Consider the following 16,243-nt stretch of genomic DNA (forward strand, 5'->3'; position numbering starts at 1 on the left):
GATCAAAGTGTGTAAGTAACTGACTGCAGCCTGAGACAGTGTTGCCTGAGCACAGACTACTGGCTGCGATGAGCAGACTCCTGAGATATAAATAAATGTGATGTAGGTGTAGCAGCCCACACAGTCCCGATCTTATTGCTGTCCCTGCTTTACTATTTGTCATCTATTCACATCGCAGTGCTAATATGTCTCCGTCTCTCACGCTGCTGCTATTAGCATTGTGCTTTTACAAATGCACATGCTCATCCAGCTCAAAATATGCAGTCATCTGTTGAAACAGCCACCTCATCACAAAAAAGTTTCCAGTTTGCATCAAGTGTTGGAAACTAAATTAGTGCTCTAATTTGACCTAATTTATAAGGAACAGAGATCTATAATTATCTGAAGGAAGGTTGTGAAAGAAGAGGCAAGCAGGGAGGAAGGGACAGATTTCTCAAAAGGGAGGAATGACAAGCAGAAAACTACAAAGGAGGAGACCTCATTTCATTTTGAGTGCCCAGATGTGGCTCAGTTGCAGCCATGTTAATGTTAAATGTTTGGCCACTGCCGTGATTTAACACACGGGTGATGAAATTATGTGTTCAAAAATAATGGAGGGAGTGTTGTGAAGGCTCTTTTTTCACATGAGCTATTTCCTGCTTTTCATGAAAACTGATTGATTTATTATGATGAATGATGGATTATAAGATCACAGGGTTTCTGTTGTCTCCAGCAGCAACGATTGTGATGGTAAAAAAGTAAAAAAAGACATATTTCATCGACTGTGCAGTGAATTCATGCTGCATTCATGCTGTATAACTGAACAAAGCAAGACTATGTTCATATAGAGGGCGCTGAAAATTAAACAAATGGGAAAACACGCAACATGCAATGATGATATGTTACATACTATACAGAGTTCCAGGTTTACACACAAGTGCAACGTTCTAACTATACTTTAATATTAAGTAATAGAATGTTTTTTTAGTTTAATTAAACCAAAGCCCAAAAGAACGATGACATCTTCACTCTCTACTGCCATGTCAAAGATAGCTGTCTCCCCATAGCCATATCTCAGTGGAGCTCTTTGTTCCTGCTGCCTTTCAGGGTCACAACCTCCCACTTGTATGCAGGGGTATATACGTTTGTTACATATTCACTATCTTGCACTTCACTCTGCAGACTGCTGCAGCACTCTGCCTGACTGTTGGCCTTTCTGTGCAAGGAAATAAAACTCATAAAGACAGTTTGGTTATTAGTCCACCCTTCACCACAGTGACAATTGTTAACTGTCATTTTTTTCCATATCAACTGCTTTCCAGCATAAGAACGTCATCCTATCTGTGACAAACGGTGGTGTCAGTACCATGATCTGGGCCTGCAAGGACATCTTGCCATTATTGATGGAGCAATAAAATCCGCAGTGTAGAAGCAAATGCAACAGGAACATATCAACAAACAGCGCGTCAAGCAGCTAGACAATGGTCGTAACCACACAAATTGAAATTTGATGTTTTGAAATCGCCCTATCAAACTCCTGACTTTTACCTTATAGAAATTCTGTGGAAGGATTTCACACTTGACACAATTAGTGTTCTGTATTATTGATTTAAGTGCTAATGGTGCTAACGTTGTGTTCTCTATAGAGACACCAAGGTCTCTATGGTGTTAGCCTTGTAAAGCCAGCTTGCCTCCTAAAAGCTTAGTTCTCAGCCCAGGTCTAAAAACTATCTACTGGACCCAAGAGCTAGAAGCTGGACCAGCAAACCACTACGTTCTTTTTTCCTGAACAGCAACCACAAGACAATAACAGGACAATGGTAAATAATACAACACAGTGTGCTCATATAACAAAAAGAGAAGTTGAATCCAAGGACAGTACACTCATTACAAAAAAAGGGAAAAATCAGAGAGAAGTCTGTTTGTTTTATTATTCATCATCGTTGTCTTTTTATCAGTGTTTTGAACAAGCCCAATTTCACAACATCTCTGTTTTCAACACTGGATATCAAAATTAAATATCAATCTTCCATCTATTGTAGAGCAATAATGAAAATATACCAAGTTGATCGAGGGCACAAACCTTCCTAAAAAGCCAATGCAATGAACAGTTTAAACAGCTTTTGAACTGTTTAAACTGTGCACAGTACACAATGTACTAAATAGTCTTTTATGGCATCAACTTCCTTCAACATGGAAATGATGGCCAGTTGGTACCGAACTGGTTACATAAAGCAGCCCCTAATTCTACATCCATTCATTTCTTTCATTTTGTGCAGTGTAGCAGTTTAACACTGGCTCCAGCCACTGGCTCTTGGAGTTCTGATTGAACACTATCATTATCAACCCTACAGAAAAAAAGAGCTCTGCGCACAGCATGTAGTTGAGCTGGTAACTGCAGCATTGTGTCTTATTAGGACCAACCACAGTCCTGACCACTCTCATTCTTTCACGTTTACCTAAGTGCTTTTTAACAAATCTCTATGACCATAATGTTACCCAAGTACTGGCAGACATCAAGCATTACAGAAGTGCTATTTATGTTGGAGCGGACACACACATATTCAGTGTAATATGGAAGAATAAAAAGAATATAAACTGAATGTGAAAATCAGCACACACACACACACACACACACACACACACACACACACAGTCATGAGGCAACTTCACTTGAATTAATACATTATAGATTTAAAGTTTTACAGTAAACTGTCTTCAAGAGATCCCAGTAAACTACTAGACATTTCTGAGGCTAAAACATCTGATACCAGACATGAATAGCAGACACCGTCCTGCACTGTATCAAACATTAAATACTCCATAGAAATAATTACAATGACTGCACCTTGTAAAAAAAAACAGTGCAGGTGCCAAACTTAAAGACACTAAAACGATCAAATTTAAATAAAATAGGCGACTGTACACAACCACACTGCAGAAAAAAAGCAGTAAACATATAAATACACAAATAAATATGCACTCACCCCAGGCAATTCATCTTTTCAGCTGTCACCCATTGCTCAGAAATGAACTAAACCTAAGCACAGGTAGCACTGCAAAATAGTGGTGAGCCAAATAGCAAACAAACCCACTGCTACAGTGCTGCTTCTCTGAGGATCTCTGAGATGTAGTGATACCCTAGTGCATGGAGGAGGCTGTGGTTGCCGAATGTCAAGGGAAAATGGTCACCATGCAGGGAGAGCAGAGAAGAGCTCCACAATAATGAGAAGAAAATCCATCACAGCCAAACAATGCGAGAGGGAGAGGTAGGACAGTTGGGCAGAGATGGACAGAAAAAAGAGATATAGCTTTAATGTTATTATTGGTGCTCGTGCAAATAGGAGTTTCCATTAGAACACAAACACCAATGAGGATCGTGTAATTGATGGTGTTTGAATTATTCATGGCCAATTTCGGGCAGAAAAATCCTGCCGCCTCCCAGCAAAACTACCTCATACTGCTGGAAACCCTTCAGACAGTATATTAATACACTAAAAAGAGTTCAAAGTGGCGTAGTAGTAGTGGAGGAAGCCAGAATAGTATGAGAATAAACTGTTTTATTGGCTCTAGTTGTGGAGGAAGTGCAATCTGTGGCCAAACTGTCTGGGGATTTAGAGAGAGGCAGGACTGCTGGTCATTTTGGCACAATCGGCAGACCACTACATCTCTGTGGCTACCTGAACTTTTTCAAGTCTTCATTGTTAGTAACTTGGTGTTATTCCATCTCATCTGAAACATCCTGGTTTCAAAAACCTGTTGGGTGTACCTCAAGGTTGTTTTTCTGTGGATACAGAGCAGCATGGCCACCTGTACTAAAAGATGTTTCCGTGAAGCGAGCACTCAACTAAATCTGACTGTGGCTCATCATCACAGGCTCCTCCATGCTGTGAATAGAGTCAACGTTGCCAATCCGCAATTAATGCTAAAACTGTAAGCACACCCCCCCCTCACATCACTTTACAGTCACAGATTCACTAACACCAACGATGACCTTTAAGCAACTTGGAAGGTCACGGTGGATTTATCCTGGCTGACAGATGGGGACTACGTAAACCTAAAGTGTAGCTTTATGATTACTGGCACTGGGGAGGAGAGCCCCTCTAATCCTGCAGCAGAATGAGCAACAGTTAAAACCTGTTTACACTTTATAGATCATTATAAATTCAAATCCCTGCAGATTTGGGACTTTTCTCTGGGACTTGAAAATGACGTGTGTAGGATACAATGCCAGAAAAACGTGTAATAATTACTTAACACTGAAAGATTTGTTGAAGCTGTTTTTTAACAGTTTTTTTTTAGCTTTTATTGACACTTTGACAGCACAGAATGATGGGAAACATGAGGACAGGCAGACGGGGGATAACATATGAGAAGAGCACAACAACCTGACATACACTGGAGATATCTAGGTTACACAATATGTCTTTCAGCCCATCCTGGATGCCTCAAGATAATGCATTTTCTGTTTGTGATTGGTGATTGTGTCAGTACTAACACTCTGTTTCTGCCAACAGTATACCCTGTGATTCAGTTTAACAGGAGCAGAAAACTCTGGCTCTTACCTGATGCTAGAGATGAGCTGTCGATGCTCATCAGTGGTGAGAATCTCCGGCAGGACAGAAGCCAACCACTCCACTCGCTTCTCTGCTGCATACTGCTTCAGCACAGCGAAGAGCTTCTCTTTTATTTCAGGTTCATCACCTAAAATCTGCTCAACCTGATGAAAACAGAACAAGATTTGCGGTTCACAGTTTTACACAGTGCCAGACTGATGCATTACCAACACTTAACCTGCAGAAGAAAACAGCCTTAAGCAGAGTTATCATCAGAAATTATGTTTCTGTGGCCTTAACTGAAGCGGACCAAGTACAGAAAATAACCTGGATACAGCTGTGATTTCAACTTACCTTCTTGTTGAACTCTAGAGCTTTGTGTTTACGATCCAGTCTCGCCCCCTCGCCTCCCATCTGACTGTCCTCTATACTGATGCTACGCTTCTGCCTTGGGCCGAGGCACAGCACCCCCAGGCGGAGCGTCCTCCCCTGGGAGGCCTTGATCAGCGCTGCAGCCGTCTCATGCTGCCTGACAGGGATGCCGTTGACCTCCATGACATAATCCCCAGCCCTCAGACCTGCACGGCCGGCTGGAGAGCAAGGTGAGCAGTCCTCCACCAGCAGGGGGCAGTCTCCAACAATAGTGAACCCAAAACGGCCATCTGGACCTGGTACTATGTCCATCTGTAATAAAAAAACAGAACACAAAAAAAAACCTTGATGTGCGTGACTCCAGAACACTCCCCAAAAGACACTAACACAGATCGAGATGTTATATACTATGACATGTATTTCCACAGGTATTAACCTACATCTACACTATGTGGATTTAAAGGGTAGCAAGACCTGCTGTATGCGGGACACCACTCCGATACTGGGAGGAATGTTCTTCTGAGTCTGGGCGATAGCGATAACAGCTTGGGGACCAAGTGTCGATACATTGTGGCCTTCGATCTCCAGAACCTGGTCCCCCGCCTGCAACCCGGCCAGATGGGCACTGCTGCCTTCCTCCACAGACAGGATGTAGCTTGGTCCATTTCCACCCAGCTGAAAGCCGAAATCCTCAGGCCATCCTTGGTTGGACGACGGCATGCTGAGGACTTAAGGGAGGGGAGGATAAAATAGGTGATGTGGGGGAAAAAAAGATGTAAGATTTAAGGATGACAGGAAAAGTGACCTCTGTGAGCAGGATCCTGCAGTTTGGAGTTTCACTGGAGACAAAAGACTGAGGTATTATTAGAAAGTGTGCTATAAAAGAAGAAGAAGAAGAAGAAGAAGAAAAAGACATACACATTCAAACAGAAAACCTTACCCAATGCAGTCAAAGCATTCAAGTCTCCTGACATGGCAATAACACCCCTAGGTCAAACAATTCTTCAGAACAAACCCGATTTTGTGCATCCGATCCCTGTATCTTCTCCCTCCTGCTATCTCCTGTCTCAAGTTGAACAGTTGTGTGTGACTCTGTAACCCTCTATCCTGAACCATGACACACTCAGCAGTCCCTGACCTGGTTCACACTCCACAGCAACCAATGAAATAAAGGCACAGAGATTGTGACCTTAATTAGCTTTAGAGACAAAGGTTCTGAGCACATGCCACTCTTTCCTGTTGAACGTTATTATGCAATAAAGAAACAGAGCGCACCTCTTACTGCTGAGAACAGCATTAAATAACAAACCATATAAGATGAAATGGCAAACAAAAAGACATTCAAAGGACAAATGCTTGACTAGAATATTAAAATGAGAATGAATTAACCCACATGTGACAGTTTTCACACACATCTCTATGATGACTAACATGAAGGCTTTCGCTAAATATCATCTATTATAAACTCTGCAGGAGGCTAAGGATGTGCTCCACAGCCTTGAGAGACACAGTACAGCAGGATTCACACAGTGGACAAAGCTGATAAAAGACTTACAGAAATCTTTAGACGGACATCGAGAGCCCCGTTTGCTCTGCCGAAAAGAGTATCTGCCTTTTTTGTTTTGCAAAAACTTCTTCATCTTAAATGTCAAGTAGCAGGTGACCTGCTAGTGTGCTAATATCCAACCTGTCTTCACAGATATATGTAAAAAAAAAAAAAAACTCTCCCCTCACCAAAGTCAAACAGAAAAGGTGACAAACTTCAAATTGAACCCCATTACTCCACCCTGAAACCACAGCAGCCACCTCATGAGCAAAGGGGTGAGTGTGCATGAAAAGCAAGTGCAGTCTCTCTGTGAGTGTGTCAAAGAGTTAGTCCTGCATCTCATCCCTGATTCATCCTAGGGCCAGCCAGCTTGCACAGTGTTAATCAGAAAACTGGGACGCGTGCACCCGCACACCTCGCTTCCGTAATAATTCTCTCTCCAAAAAGGGTATTGTGAGGCCTCATTTTTCTATAAATACACCAGTGTGTCTTTTTCCTCCTCCTCCTCTCTTGGCTAGGTGGCTCTCCGAGGGACCGCTCCTGGCCCAGAATCACTCTGCGTCGATGCAAGAAAGACTGATGAGTACTAATTGGAGCGCCTGCTTGCCTGGAATTCTGTGTGTCCGTGCGTGTGAGCACACTGAAGGGTTCAGTCCACTGGGAAGGAGCAGGGGCAATTTAAGACTTTAGTCTGTGGGATTAGTAGGATTATAAACTGAATCTTCAGCTCTCCTCCACACCGTCAATATTGGCGTAGGAACAAATGCTTCCTTCCTTTAATAAAGCCTATAGTAGAACCATAAAAAAGCAATTTTCATAGTACAGGACGTGTATGATGAGATGATATGGACATGATAGTGTCAAAATGCAGTGTATTAAATTGGATGAGTTTGGTCAAAGCTGTGATGAATACGTTTACAATTCAACCTCAGGTAGAACGATTTAGTGGAACGATTAGCAAAAATGGGGGGAATAAAAATGGCTTCTATAAGTAAGAAATGAAGGGTTTTAGTAGAATCAACTAGGCTTTTGTAATCATCTTGTTATAAATATGTGTGTTTTATTATTTTATTATTTTATATATTATTATTTAAACTTATTACAAAAATGGGAGGAACTTCTTGACCTTAAGTTGCAAAAGGTATTTAAAACACTCAACTGTTTCAACCTGAGTAAACAGCTGAGTCAACTTCATATCAGTTCACTGAACACATTTTTGCAATTTCAGTTAACTTATGTTTTTAAGACGTCAGGGGAACATTTCCAAGGTGAACAAACGTAAATTGATTTACAGTGTAATACACAAATGTAGATTTGCTATCTATCTTTGTTATGTGTGGAAAACAATGTTCACTATTTACTTACTACTATTTACTATTTTATAGACCAATTGAAAGCTTGAATAATCAAGAAGATTAATCTGTAATGAAAATGTTCACTAGCTGCAATTCTAATATTAAGCAGTAAAAAGTTACAGCCATAAAGCTCTCACATTATTCATGTGAAAATTAAAAACTACGAGTAGATGCAATCAATAATCTTCTGTTGAGAATTTGTCAACTCCTTATATTATTGTTAATTGAATATCTTAGCTAACAAAGGTATTCCACTAATGTTTTCAACTAACTTCCAACATGTTATATGTGATTGATCAATTAACCAAAAGCAAAAAACATATTGATTAATGAATAACATTTTAAATCAGGATTCGTAGTTCTAAATGTATATATCATACTTTTATTCAGTATGTGTATGTTAACTAATATGACGACCAGGGCCGTTAAAACTGAAGCAGCTACATCATCAATAAAAAGTAAATTAAAGTGAAAATTTGTTACAGCTGAAGAGAAAGTACCTGCAGGCATACCTAATGGAGTGGGAACTGTCGTTAGTGGCACAGCTCACGATAAGAAACAGCCAGTACGAAACAGACTGAATTATTAAACACAAGTGGCAGTATGTCGAAACACACATGGATCATTTAAATCACACGCTTTTCTTACGCACTCAAGATGATTGACTTGACAACAGAAAAGTGACATTTCACAGGCAATAGAGTCTGATAAAGCGGTTTGACGCTGCCACACAGATAGTACAACTGAAATATATGTTTCTTCAGAGAAATTTAATATATCATGACATTACATGATGTGTGATATTTTTATTAACAGGCAATGGACCTGATGTATGTATCCTTAAGAAAAAGCTGAATTTATTAGTCATGTATTCAGAAACTCTTTTCCAACCCCAAGTTCTAAATGCAGACACATTACACATCCATGCACAGACATTTAAAATGATCAACACACTGGGACATTGCTTACCTTTTTAAACAGTACCCATAGATGTGTGCACACGGCTCCTGAGTAATACTCCTCTCTCCAGCACTGTGAGCTGTAATATGAGTGCTGGGCCATGTCGGCAACCAGATCCAACAGGTGTCCTGTGATGCGTTGTGGCATCGTGTGGACTCCTGGACAGCAGTAACAAAAAGAAAACAACACTAAGTGACTCAGAGTTAGTTATTGATATGAACCTTGGGATCTACTTCACTACATTTCAAAGGCAAATATCATACTTTTACTTTACAAGTCACAATGCTTTCTTCTAAAACAAGTGTAATTTACAGACTAAAACAATTTGCCAATTAACTGGTTAGTGAACTGAGTGAAGATTTTTCTCCATTGCTCGTTGCATGAATGAAAGAGAGAAGGTTTTACTTGAATAGACTCAAAAACATAAAATGCATAAACTTTACTTTTACTTCACTACAATTCAGGGGGAAATATTATAACCTATACTGCACCGAATCCATTTTACAACTTTGGTTACTAATTACTTTTTCAGATGTAGATTTTTAATATTAAATCTATTTATAAACTATGATGATGTAGTAGTATGGATTAGTCTTTGCACACTACATAAAGTAATTATTAAGAGTTTGTCTCCAGTTATCAGTATTTTCTCCTTTTCAAAGGTTTAGTTTATTTGGTGTAGTTCCCGACTTTTGTGTTGCAACTAACTAAAGGATTCATTTATAAGCACAAATTAAAGATTTGATTTGTTATTTTTCCGATGAAAATAAAGTTTCTAATGTTGTTATCTGGTTGAATTTGTACATAAACTTTAGATTTCTCATTTGTTTTGATGTTTTGAAGATGGAGGACTGTGTTTAACCTCTTTGTGTGTTTATTTATTTAATTATTATTATTATTATTAAACTCGTAATGTTTGGACAAAGGTAACAATAAGATCCACATAGCTCGGAATAATGACAGGTGTCGCCCCCTGTCCCGCTGGGCTATCCACCCAGCAGCTGTTAGCTTGGATTAGCTACATCGATGCTAAGGAAGTAGCATCATTTACACACCATGGACCAAAAGTGAAGTAGGTAGCCATAGCTCTAACGAAACCAGTTATGTTGACTCGAGATAAAACACTAAAAGGCAACTATGTGTGACCTAGACTAGAAGGTAAGTGGGGAAATGAGCTAACTTTAAAAAGTAAATAAACCGGGAATCAGTTGATACGCAGGTTGGCTAACAGTGGATACTGACGTAGGTTAGCATGCTATCATAAACTTCACGATAGTCGTTGTAGAAGACGCGGCGCACCCTATCAGCTATAAAAACATTCACCGTGATTAAACAGAGTTGCCAGAAAGCATGGGGGAAAAAGCACAACTATTGTCCTCTGTTGATTTTGCTACCTGTTCGTGACGACTCTGTGCGGTGAACGTGTTGTTTTGTCTCTGGAGCTGCCAGGTGAGACATGGATTTCCTCACCCTGTTCGCTATCTACGTGGTGGTGGTGCTGACATGTATCGTCCTAATCTGCAAATACTCAGGCCAGCAGCAATCTCCCTTTCACGTACTGTTCAGCTATGTAGCAAAGGTAAGAAAACTCGAGTTTATTGCCAGTACGTCCACAAAGTGACACTGCGTGGCGCTGTTGGACCGATTTATATTAATCACAATCTGAACTATCTAGTGCAGTTGGAGCTGATGATGGTTTCCTTCACAGGTATTTGGACCTTTTACACCAAAATGGCTCCAAAGATCATCACAGTGGATAATGCACAGGCTGTTCCATCAAAGGTTTGCAATAAAATAAAGCTAATTTCATAATATATTTGACATACAGTAAAGTAAATATTCAGTCTGATGCATGCATTTACCCTGCTTTTTATTCCTAGATCATTATATCATATATTCACCATCCGTTTTTGTCATTTGCATCTACTTGCAGGGGCAACGTGTTTATCTATCTGCACATCCTGCTAGAGAGTGCCGTGTATGCAGAGTTCACCTATGAGGTGTTTGGCTACTGCAGGGAGATGGACACCACTCTGACGAGCTTGTCTGTGCCTTATGTCCTGCTGGCCGTCAAAACCTCCTTCTTCTACCTCTGTATCAAGAGAGATCCAGGTGAACATGATTTTAGCTGCAGTATCTTAAAACATATCATCAAGGCAACCTGGCTAGTGAGGTGCGAGTACATTATGAATTGTCATTAACCTTATCGTTCCTAAGATGATTTGTTGGTGATATGGTTTATTCTTTGTGGGTGTGCTGTACTCCTATGCACAGTAACTCCCTGGCACACACCAGTCATTTCACTATGTCTGGAGTGTCTAACTGTTGTCTTGGGAAGAATGGTAGTAAAGAGACCAATGATGCAGTAAATCGGGCAAAAGATGCTGTACCTATATTAATTGTTCTCTCAAAGTGTCCAGTTTATTCAGTATGTCGTCTTATTGACTTCTTTTATTCTGCTTGTGTGCTTCTTCAGCTTTTACATCCCTGCTCATTACAATTTTTAATTGTTAACAAGTGACATTTTTAATTAATTTCCAGTTAACTGAGCGTAAAGTAGGTCATTTTAGCTGATGTTTTATAAGACCACAAGAGAAAGAAAATCACTGACAGCTTAGTTCTTGACAGGATGATGTTCCCATGAATTCCCCTGGAGTACTAGTTTGTGCTTGGTGTTATTACACTGCTATAATTCTTTCTCAAATTGGCACCTTATCTGGCAGGCACAGTAACAAAGAAGAAAGTCGCTGGTCAGCTGCTCATCTACCCATATGACAAGAAACTGTTTCACCCGGGAGTCTCCTGTCCGACTTGCCAGCTCGTCAAACCAGCTCGCTCCAAACACTGCAGTGAGTTTTTTTTTTTAAACAGTAACTACCCAGGTTTGTGTGTCTTCAGGATTTGACAATTAAATTAATATTGTTACTGCCATTGCTTTCATACCCTCTACAAAACATTGCACTTAAATTGTCCAAGTATTGATTAAACCGTTATACTTTTTATGACTTTGCCCACTGGACTGTATTATTTTAGCAAAACAAATTGGAACAAGGAAAACCGAAGCATACGAGGCGCTTACTGAACAGAAAGTGCTGTCTGTATTTCAGGGCTCTGCAACAGATGTGTCCAGCGTTTCGACCACCACTGTATCTGGGTGAACAATTGTATTGGCGCTCAGAACACACGTTACTTCTTGCTTTACCTCTTCAGTGTGTGTGCCATGGCAGGTGCCATTGCCTTACTAACAGGAGACATGCTGCTTCATGCTGTGTTGCGATCAGGGCTTCTCAGGGCCAGTTACATTGATGAATATGGCCAGCAGCAGCCAACTGGGCCTCTGTTTGTTGTACAGGTGAGATATAAAACACCTGACATGTTAAATTTTTTCCAGTTCATTACATACTGAAATAATGTTTCCCTTTGTCCCTCCAGCATCTGTTCCTGACCTTCCCCCGAATTGTCTTCATGTTGGGCTTTGTGGTCTTTGTCTTCTTCCTTCTTGCGGGTTATGCCCTGTTCCATTTCTACCTGGCTCTCGTCAATCAGACCTCCAACGAGTGGTACAAAAGTCGAGGTTACTTTTGTCAGCACTGTCACCCAAGTGCAACAGTAGACCATCTCTGTGGTCCAGTACCAGACCACTCCAAAAGATATTATTACAGCCGAGGGCTACTCAAAAACCTGGGGGAGATTTTTTTCCCTCCGCAACCTGTTAGGAAAAAAGACAATTGAAAAAGGATCCTGCCTTCTCTATTATGATGTGTTTACTGTACGTTTCTTGGATGTCTTTCTCCTGAGAACTGGTGCTGACTGGAGAAATAAAGTTTACGTTAGTGATTTCTCTCTGGGCTCTGGTGTCTATGTTTTCCAGGTTTCATGATTTGGACATAATTCCTGTCACATTAGATCATGGATCATGGTATGTTAATCAAATGTTCCAGCTGCATGTTTAGGACAGTTTTATTAATTTTAATACCAATCACATCACATAATTGATTCCACCAGTGAAAGGGTAGCTACCATGCAAGGGGCTGGTGCAATTTGGGGTTCAAATCGACAATCGTGATTAGTGGACCCACTGTACCTCCTGATACCACTCTTTTAATCCCTTTATTAACATAGAACTACCATCAATTAAGCATCATTGCTTACAAAGCTAGCTGAGGTGGCTTGGGCATCTGTATTGGATGCCCCCAGGACGCCTCCCTGTGGAAATCTTCCAGACATGTCCCACTAGAAGGAGGCCCTGGGGAAGACCCTGGACACGTTAAAGGGACAATGTGTCTCAGCTGGCCTGGTGTTCCCCTGGAAGAGAAGCTGGAGGAGGTGTCTGGGGAGAAGGACGTCTGGGCATCCCTGCTTCAACTGCTGCCCCTGCGACCCGGCCTCGGATAAGCTGATGAAGATAGATGCTTATAAAGCTGAAGCAAATTCTCATATTGGAGTCACCAAAGGTACAAAATACTTTGACTTAAAGTGCAACTTCACAGATTTTCTGATTGCTTCCTATAGTTCTGCTTTGAGGAGTACATTTTTGTGAATGGAATGAAACTTTCCACTTTGCATTCCCTGTATTTCTCTCACTTCAAGCCAAAGAAACTGCTCTGGATGACATCATTTGGAGGAGCAGGTCAACCAAAACAGCAACCCCCATCATATGAGCGACCAAAGTACGTCATCCGGATGATGTCATTCTGAGTTTTACAGCTAGAAGCAGAAGGTGATTTTACTGGAATACATGTAAAGCAGATGCTTTCAGAAGAAGCAGATTTAATATCATTCATATACAGTACATGTACTTCCCAAAGTAGAACTATAAGATAGTGAAACTGACATTTAAAGCATTAGTTGAATATCAAATGAGCTGCAAATTAACCTTATTTCAATGGACTAATTGTGGCAGCAGTTCAGTTAAAGAGATTTTTTTTTTTTTTTTTTTAAGTAAAAAAATGGTTTCAACCCAGAGAAGCGGCCATGTGAGTTTTGCGGTACTGTCCCTTTAAGCCGGTGCGGAAGTAAACGGAGAATTGCCGCAACTCTCGGTGGAAGGTCAGCTTCTGCAACACGTCTCTTATTAGTTCAAACCAAATCGGCAGCCCGGAGCGCTCACAAAGTGCTACGAAGACACAGCCAAGAGTGTCTACTGACAACTTTATGACCGCCGTGAGGTGTGACTTCTCTCGGAAGACGACGCACAGCGACGGTACAACCCGGGCCGGTGGTTCGATTGCTGCGTCCTGATGTCGGGGTCCAAATGCGCACGACTGAGCGGAGCGCGGGTCCAACAGCTCCTGGACTCCGTGGACAGCGTCCTGTTTGACTGCGACGGGGTGATCTGGCGGGGAGACCAGGCCATCCCCGGCGCAGCTCAAGTCATAAACCTGCTGAAGGAGAAGGGGAAGCGGGTCTTCTTCGTCACCAACAACAGCAGCAAGACGAGGAAGATGTACGCGGAGAAGATGTCCGTGCTGGGCTTCGACGTGAACGAAGAGGAGGTGTTTGGGACTGCCTACTGCTCCGCCGTGTACCTGAAGACCGTCTGCAAACTGGAGGGGAAGGTGTACCTCATGGGCAGCGACGCGATGAGGCAGGAGCTGGAGGCGGTGGGGATCCAGCAGACCGGGGTGGGACCCGATCACATCTCCGGGAAGCAGACCGACTGGGCCAACGTGCCCCTGGACCCCGAGGTGAAGGCGGTGCTGGTCGGTTTCGATGCTCACTTCAGTTACATGAAGCTCAACAGAGCCTTTCAGTACCTGACCCAGCAGGACTGTCTGTTCGTGGGAACCAACAGGGACACCAGGCTGCCTCTGGAGGGGGGCAAGGCTGTCCCAGGTAAGACCCACAGCGGGACACGCTGTGTTTGTGGCAGGTCAGGGCCTCGTTTGTACTTTGACAGGTGAAGGGAAGTCATTTATTACATGTTGTCACATCAGCCAAGTGTGTTTCTCCACTTGTCTAAAGGTGGAGGCAAATAGAATCGTCCACATGACTGAATCACACTTAAAATACACACAGACGTGCAAAACATATGCTTTGAGTCTCACATTTTGTGTATAAGCATCTATGTCAAGTCTCAGAAAGCCCTGATGGGGTCACTGGGGGTCATTGAGGGTCACAGCTTTTAAGAGAAGCCAGTGAATTAACTAGGATTGAGGCATTTCAGTGCTGTGACCATGCTCGGGCCTAAAAGTCGTCATATTGCCTCCCTTTACTTTCAGCAGTTTAATACTCTGCTGCTGCTGTGCCCCTAAAGGAGCTCTTAAATCAAACAGCTCTGATCTGTAGGAGCTTGAAGTAAAACGCCTCCCCCCCCCTCACCTGCTGACCCTCACTTCTCCTCTCAGGTACAGGCTGCCTCCTGCTGGCTGTGGAGACAGCAGCCCAGCGCCAGGCCCAGACCGTGGGTAAACCCAACCACTTCATGTTCGACTGCGTGGCCTCCAAGTTCGGTGTGGACCCCGACCGCTGCCTGATGGTCGGCGACCGCCTCGACACGGACATCCTGCTTGGCTCCAACTGCGGCCTGAAGACCCTCCTCACCCTCACGGGGGTCAGCACCGTGGCGGAGGCTGAGGCCCATCAGCAGAGCGGCTGCGCGGAGCGACAGGGGATGGTGCCGGACTTCTACGTGGAGAGCATCGCAGACCTCCTTCCAGCTCTGCAGGGATGAGGCTAGTGCAACGTCTGCCAGGACTGAAGAGTAGCTACGTGATGTGCGGCTGCTGGAAACCTGAGGAATGCAAGGGTCCATGGTCTTTAAAAGGGAATATTTTCTGTTAAGATTTCAGTCATCTGTATAACAAAGTCACAACTGTTGTGTGACAGAGGAGACAAAGACTTGAGAGAAACTACCTAGATTTTTATCAGTGCTCCTGTCACTTGTTTAACCATTATTAATTATATAAACCATATGAGCATTGACTTCCAGTATAGTTTTGATGTAATTTAAGTGTTAAAGAGTGTGTGTGTGAAAGGTTACAGCTGAGTGTACTTTAAAATGCTCCAACACAGTCTGTGACACAACGTCCCGTTAGGCAACTACAAGTCAAAGTCAAGACGGGAAATAAGCACTGAAAGTGTCAACAGTTTCATAACGTGTGTGTGTGTCCAGGTTTGAAGCACTAGAGATAACGAGCAGAGAATGAGAGGAAGAAGCACTGAGCCGGTCTGACTTGAGGTTTCTGTGTTCCTTTGTGTGTTTTAAGTCCTCAGCAGATTGGGTGTTGTCATGGGATGGTGAAGTGATGTCCAGTTTTGTCACGTCAGTTCTTAACTGAAAGTAGTTAACAGACATGTTTACTTTTAAATGTTCCTTATTTTCTCCATGTGACTTGTCCCACAATTACTGAGTACAGTGCTGAGATCTGTAATAAAACAAACCGTCTTAACCAAAGCAACCTCGACTGTCTGTGGATGGGAGTTCAATGTGGACGCCTCAAACCTTCCTCCAAATCCTGTGCTTAAAGTCACCT

The 16,243-nt window shown here is 42.3% G+C and overlaps 3 protein-coding genes across 7 annotated transcripts in view; 2 read left to right on the forward strand and 1 right to left on the reverse strand.

Moving 5' to 3' along the window:
- grid2ipb (glutamate receptor, ionotropic, delta 2 (Grid2) interacting protein, b) overlaps positions 1–10,250 on the reverse strand; it is a 34,950-nt gene extending 24,700 nt beyond the window's left edge. For all 3 annotated transcript variants that reach the window (XR_003298288.1, XM_026351162.1, XM_026351161.1), the window contains exons 1-5: positions 10,163–10,250; positions 8,778–8,926; positions 5,382–5,635; positions 4,890–5,219; positions 4,545–4,699 (exon numbers count right to left, since the gene is read on the reverse strand). Coding sequence is in view for 2 of the 3 variants with exons in the window: in XM_026351162.1 (XP_026206947.1) it covers positions 4,545–4,699; positions 4,890–5,219; positions 5,382–5,627 (731 nt within the window). In the remaining variant the exon portion in view is untranslated. The remainder of the gene's footprint in view (positions 1–4,544; positions 4,700–4,889; positions 5,220–5,381; positions 5,636–8,777; positions 8,927–10,162) is intronic.
- Positions 9,738–12,611, forward strand: zdhhc4 (zinc finger DHHC-type palmitoyltransferase 4). 3 transcript variants are annotated; one of them, XM_026351168.1, is made up of 7 exons: positions 9,738–9,840; positions 10,211–10,347; positions 10,477–10,550; positions 10,702–10,880; positions 11,492–11,617; positions 11,876–12,120; positions 12,201–12,611. In XM_026351168.1, exons 2-7 carry the CDS (start codon positions 10,225–10,227, stop codon positions 12,498–12,500), a joined length of 1,047 nt encoding a protein of 348 aa, XP_026206953.1. In that variant the 5' UTR covers positions 9,738–9,840; positions 10,211–10,224; the 3' UTR covers positions 12,501–12,611. The 3 variants fall into 3 exon arrangements, with proteins under 3 accessions (XP_026206953.1, XP_026206952.1, XP_026206951.1); XM_026351167.1 differs by having other exon boundaries at positions 9,789–9,926; positions 10,208–10,347; XM_026351166.1 differs by having other exon boundaries at positions 9,789–9,926.
- A 664-nt stretch (positions 12,612–13,275) lies between these two features.
- pgp (phosphoglycolate phosphatase) lies at positions 13,276–16,168 on the forward strand. Its single transcript, XM_026351172.1, has 3 exons — positions 13,276–13,488; positions 13,711–14,603; positions 15,116–16,168. Exons 2-3 carry the CDS (start codon positions 14,009–14,011, stop codon positions 15,439–15,441), a joined length of 921 nt encoding a protein of 306 aa, XP_026206957.1. The 5' UTR covers positions 13,276–13,488; positions 13,711–14,008; the 3' UTR covers positions 15,442–16,168.
- Positions 16,169–16,243: the final 75 nt, after the last annotated feature.

The sequence above is a fragment of the Anabas testudineus genome, chromosome 19 (assembly GCF_900324465.2).
Source record: "Anabas testudineus chromosome 19, fAnaTes1.2, whole genome shotgun sequence".
NCBI lineage: Eukaryota > Metazoa > Chordata > Actinopteri > Anabantiformes > Anabantidae > Anabas > Anabas testudineus.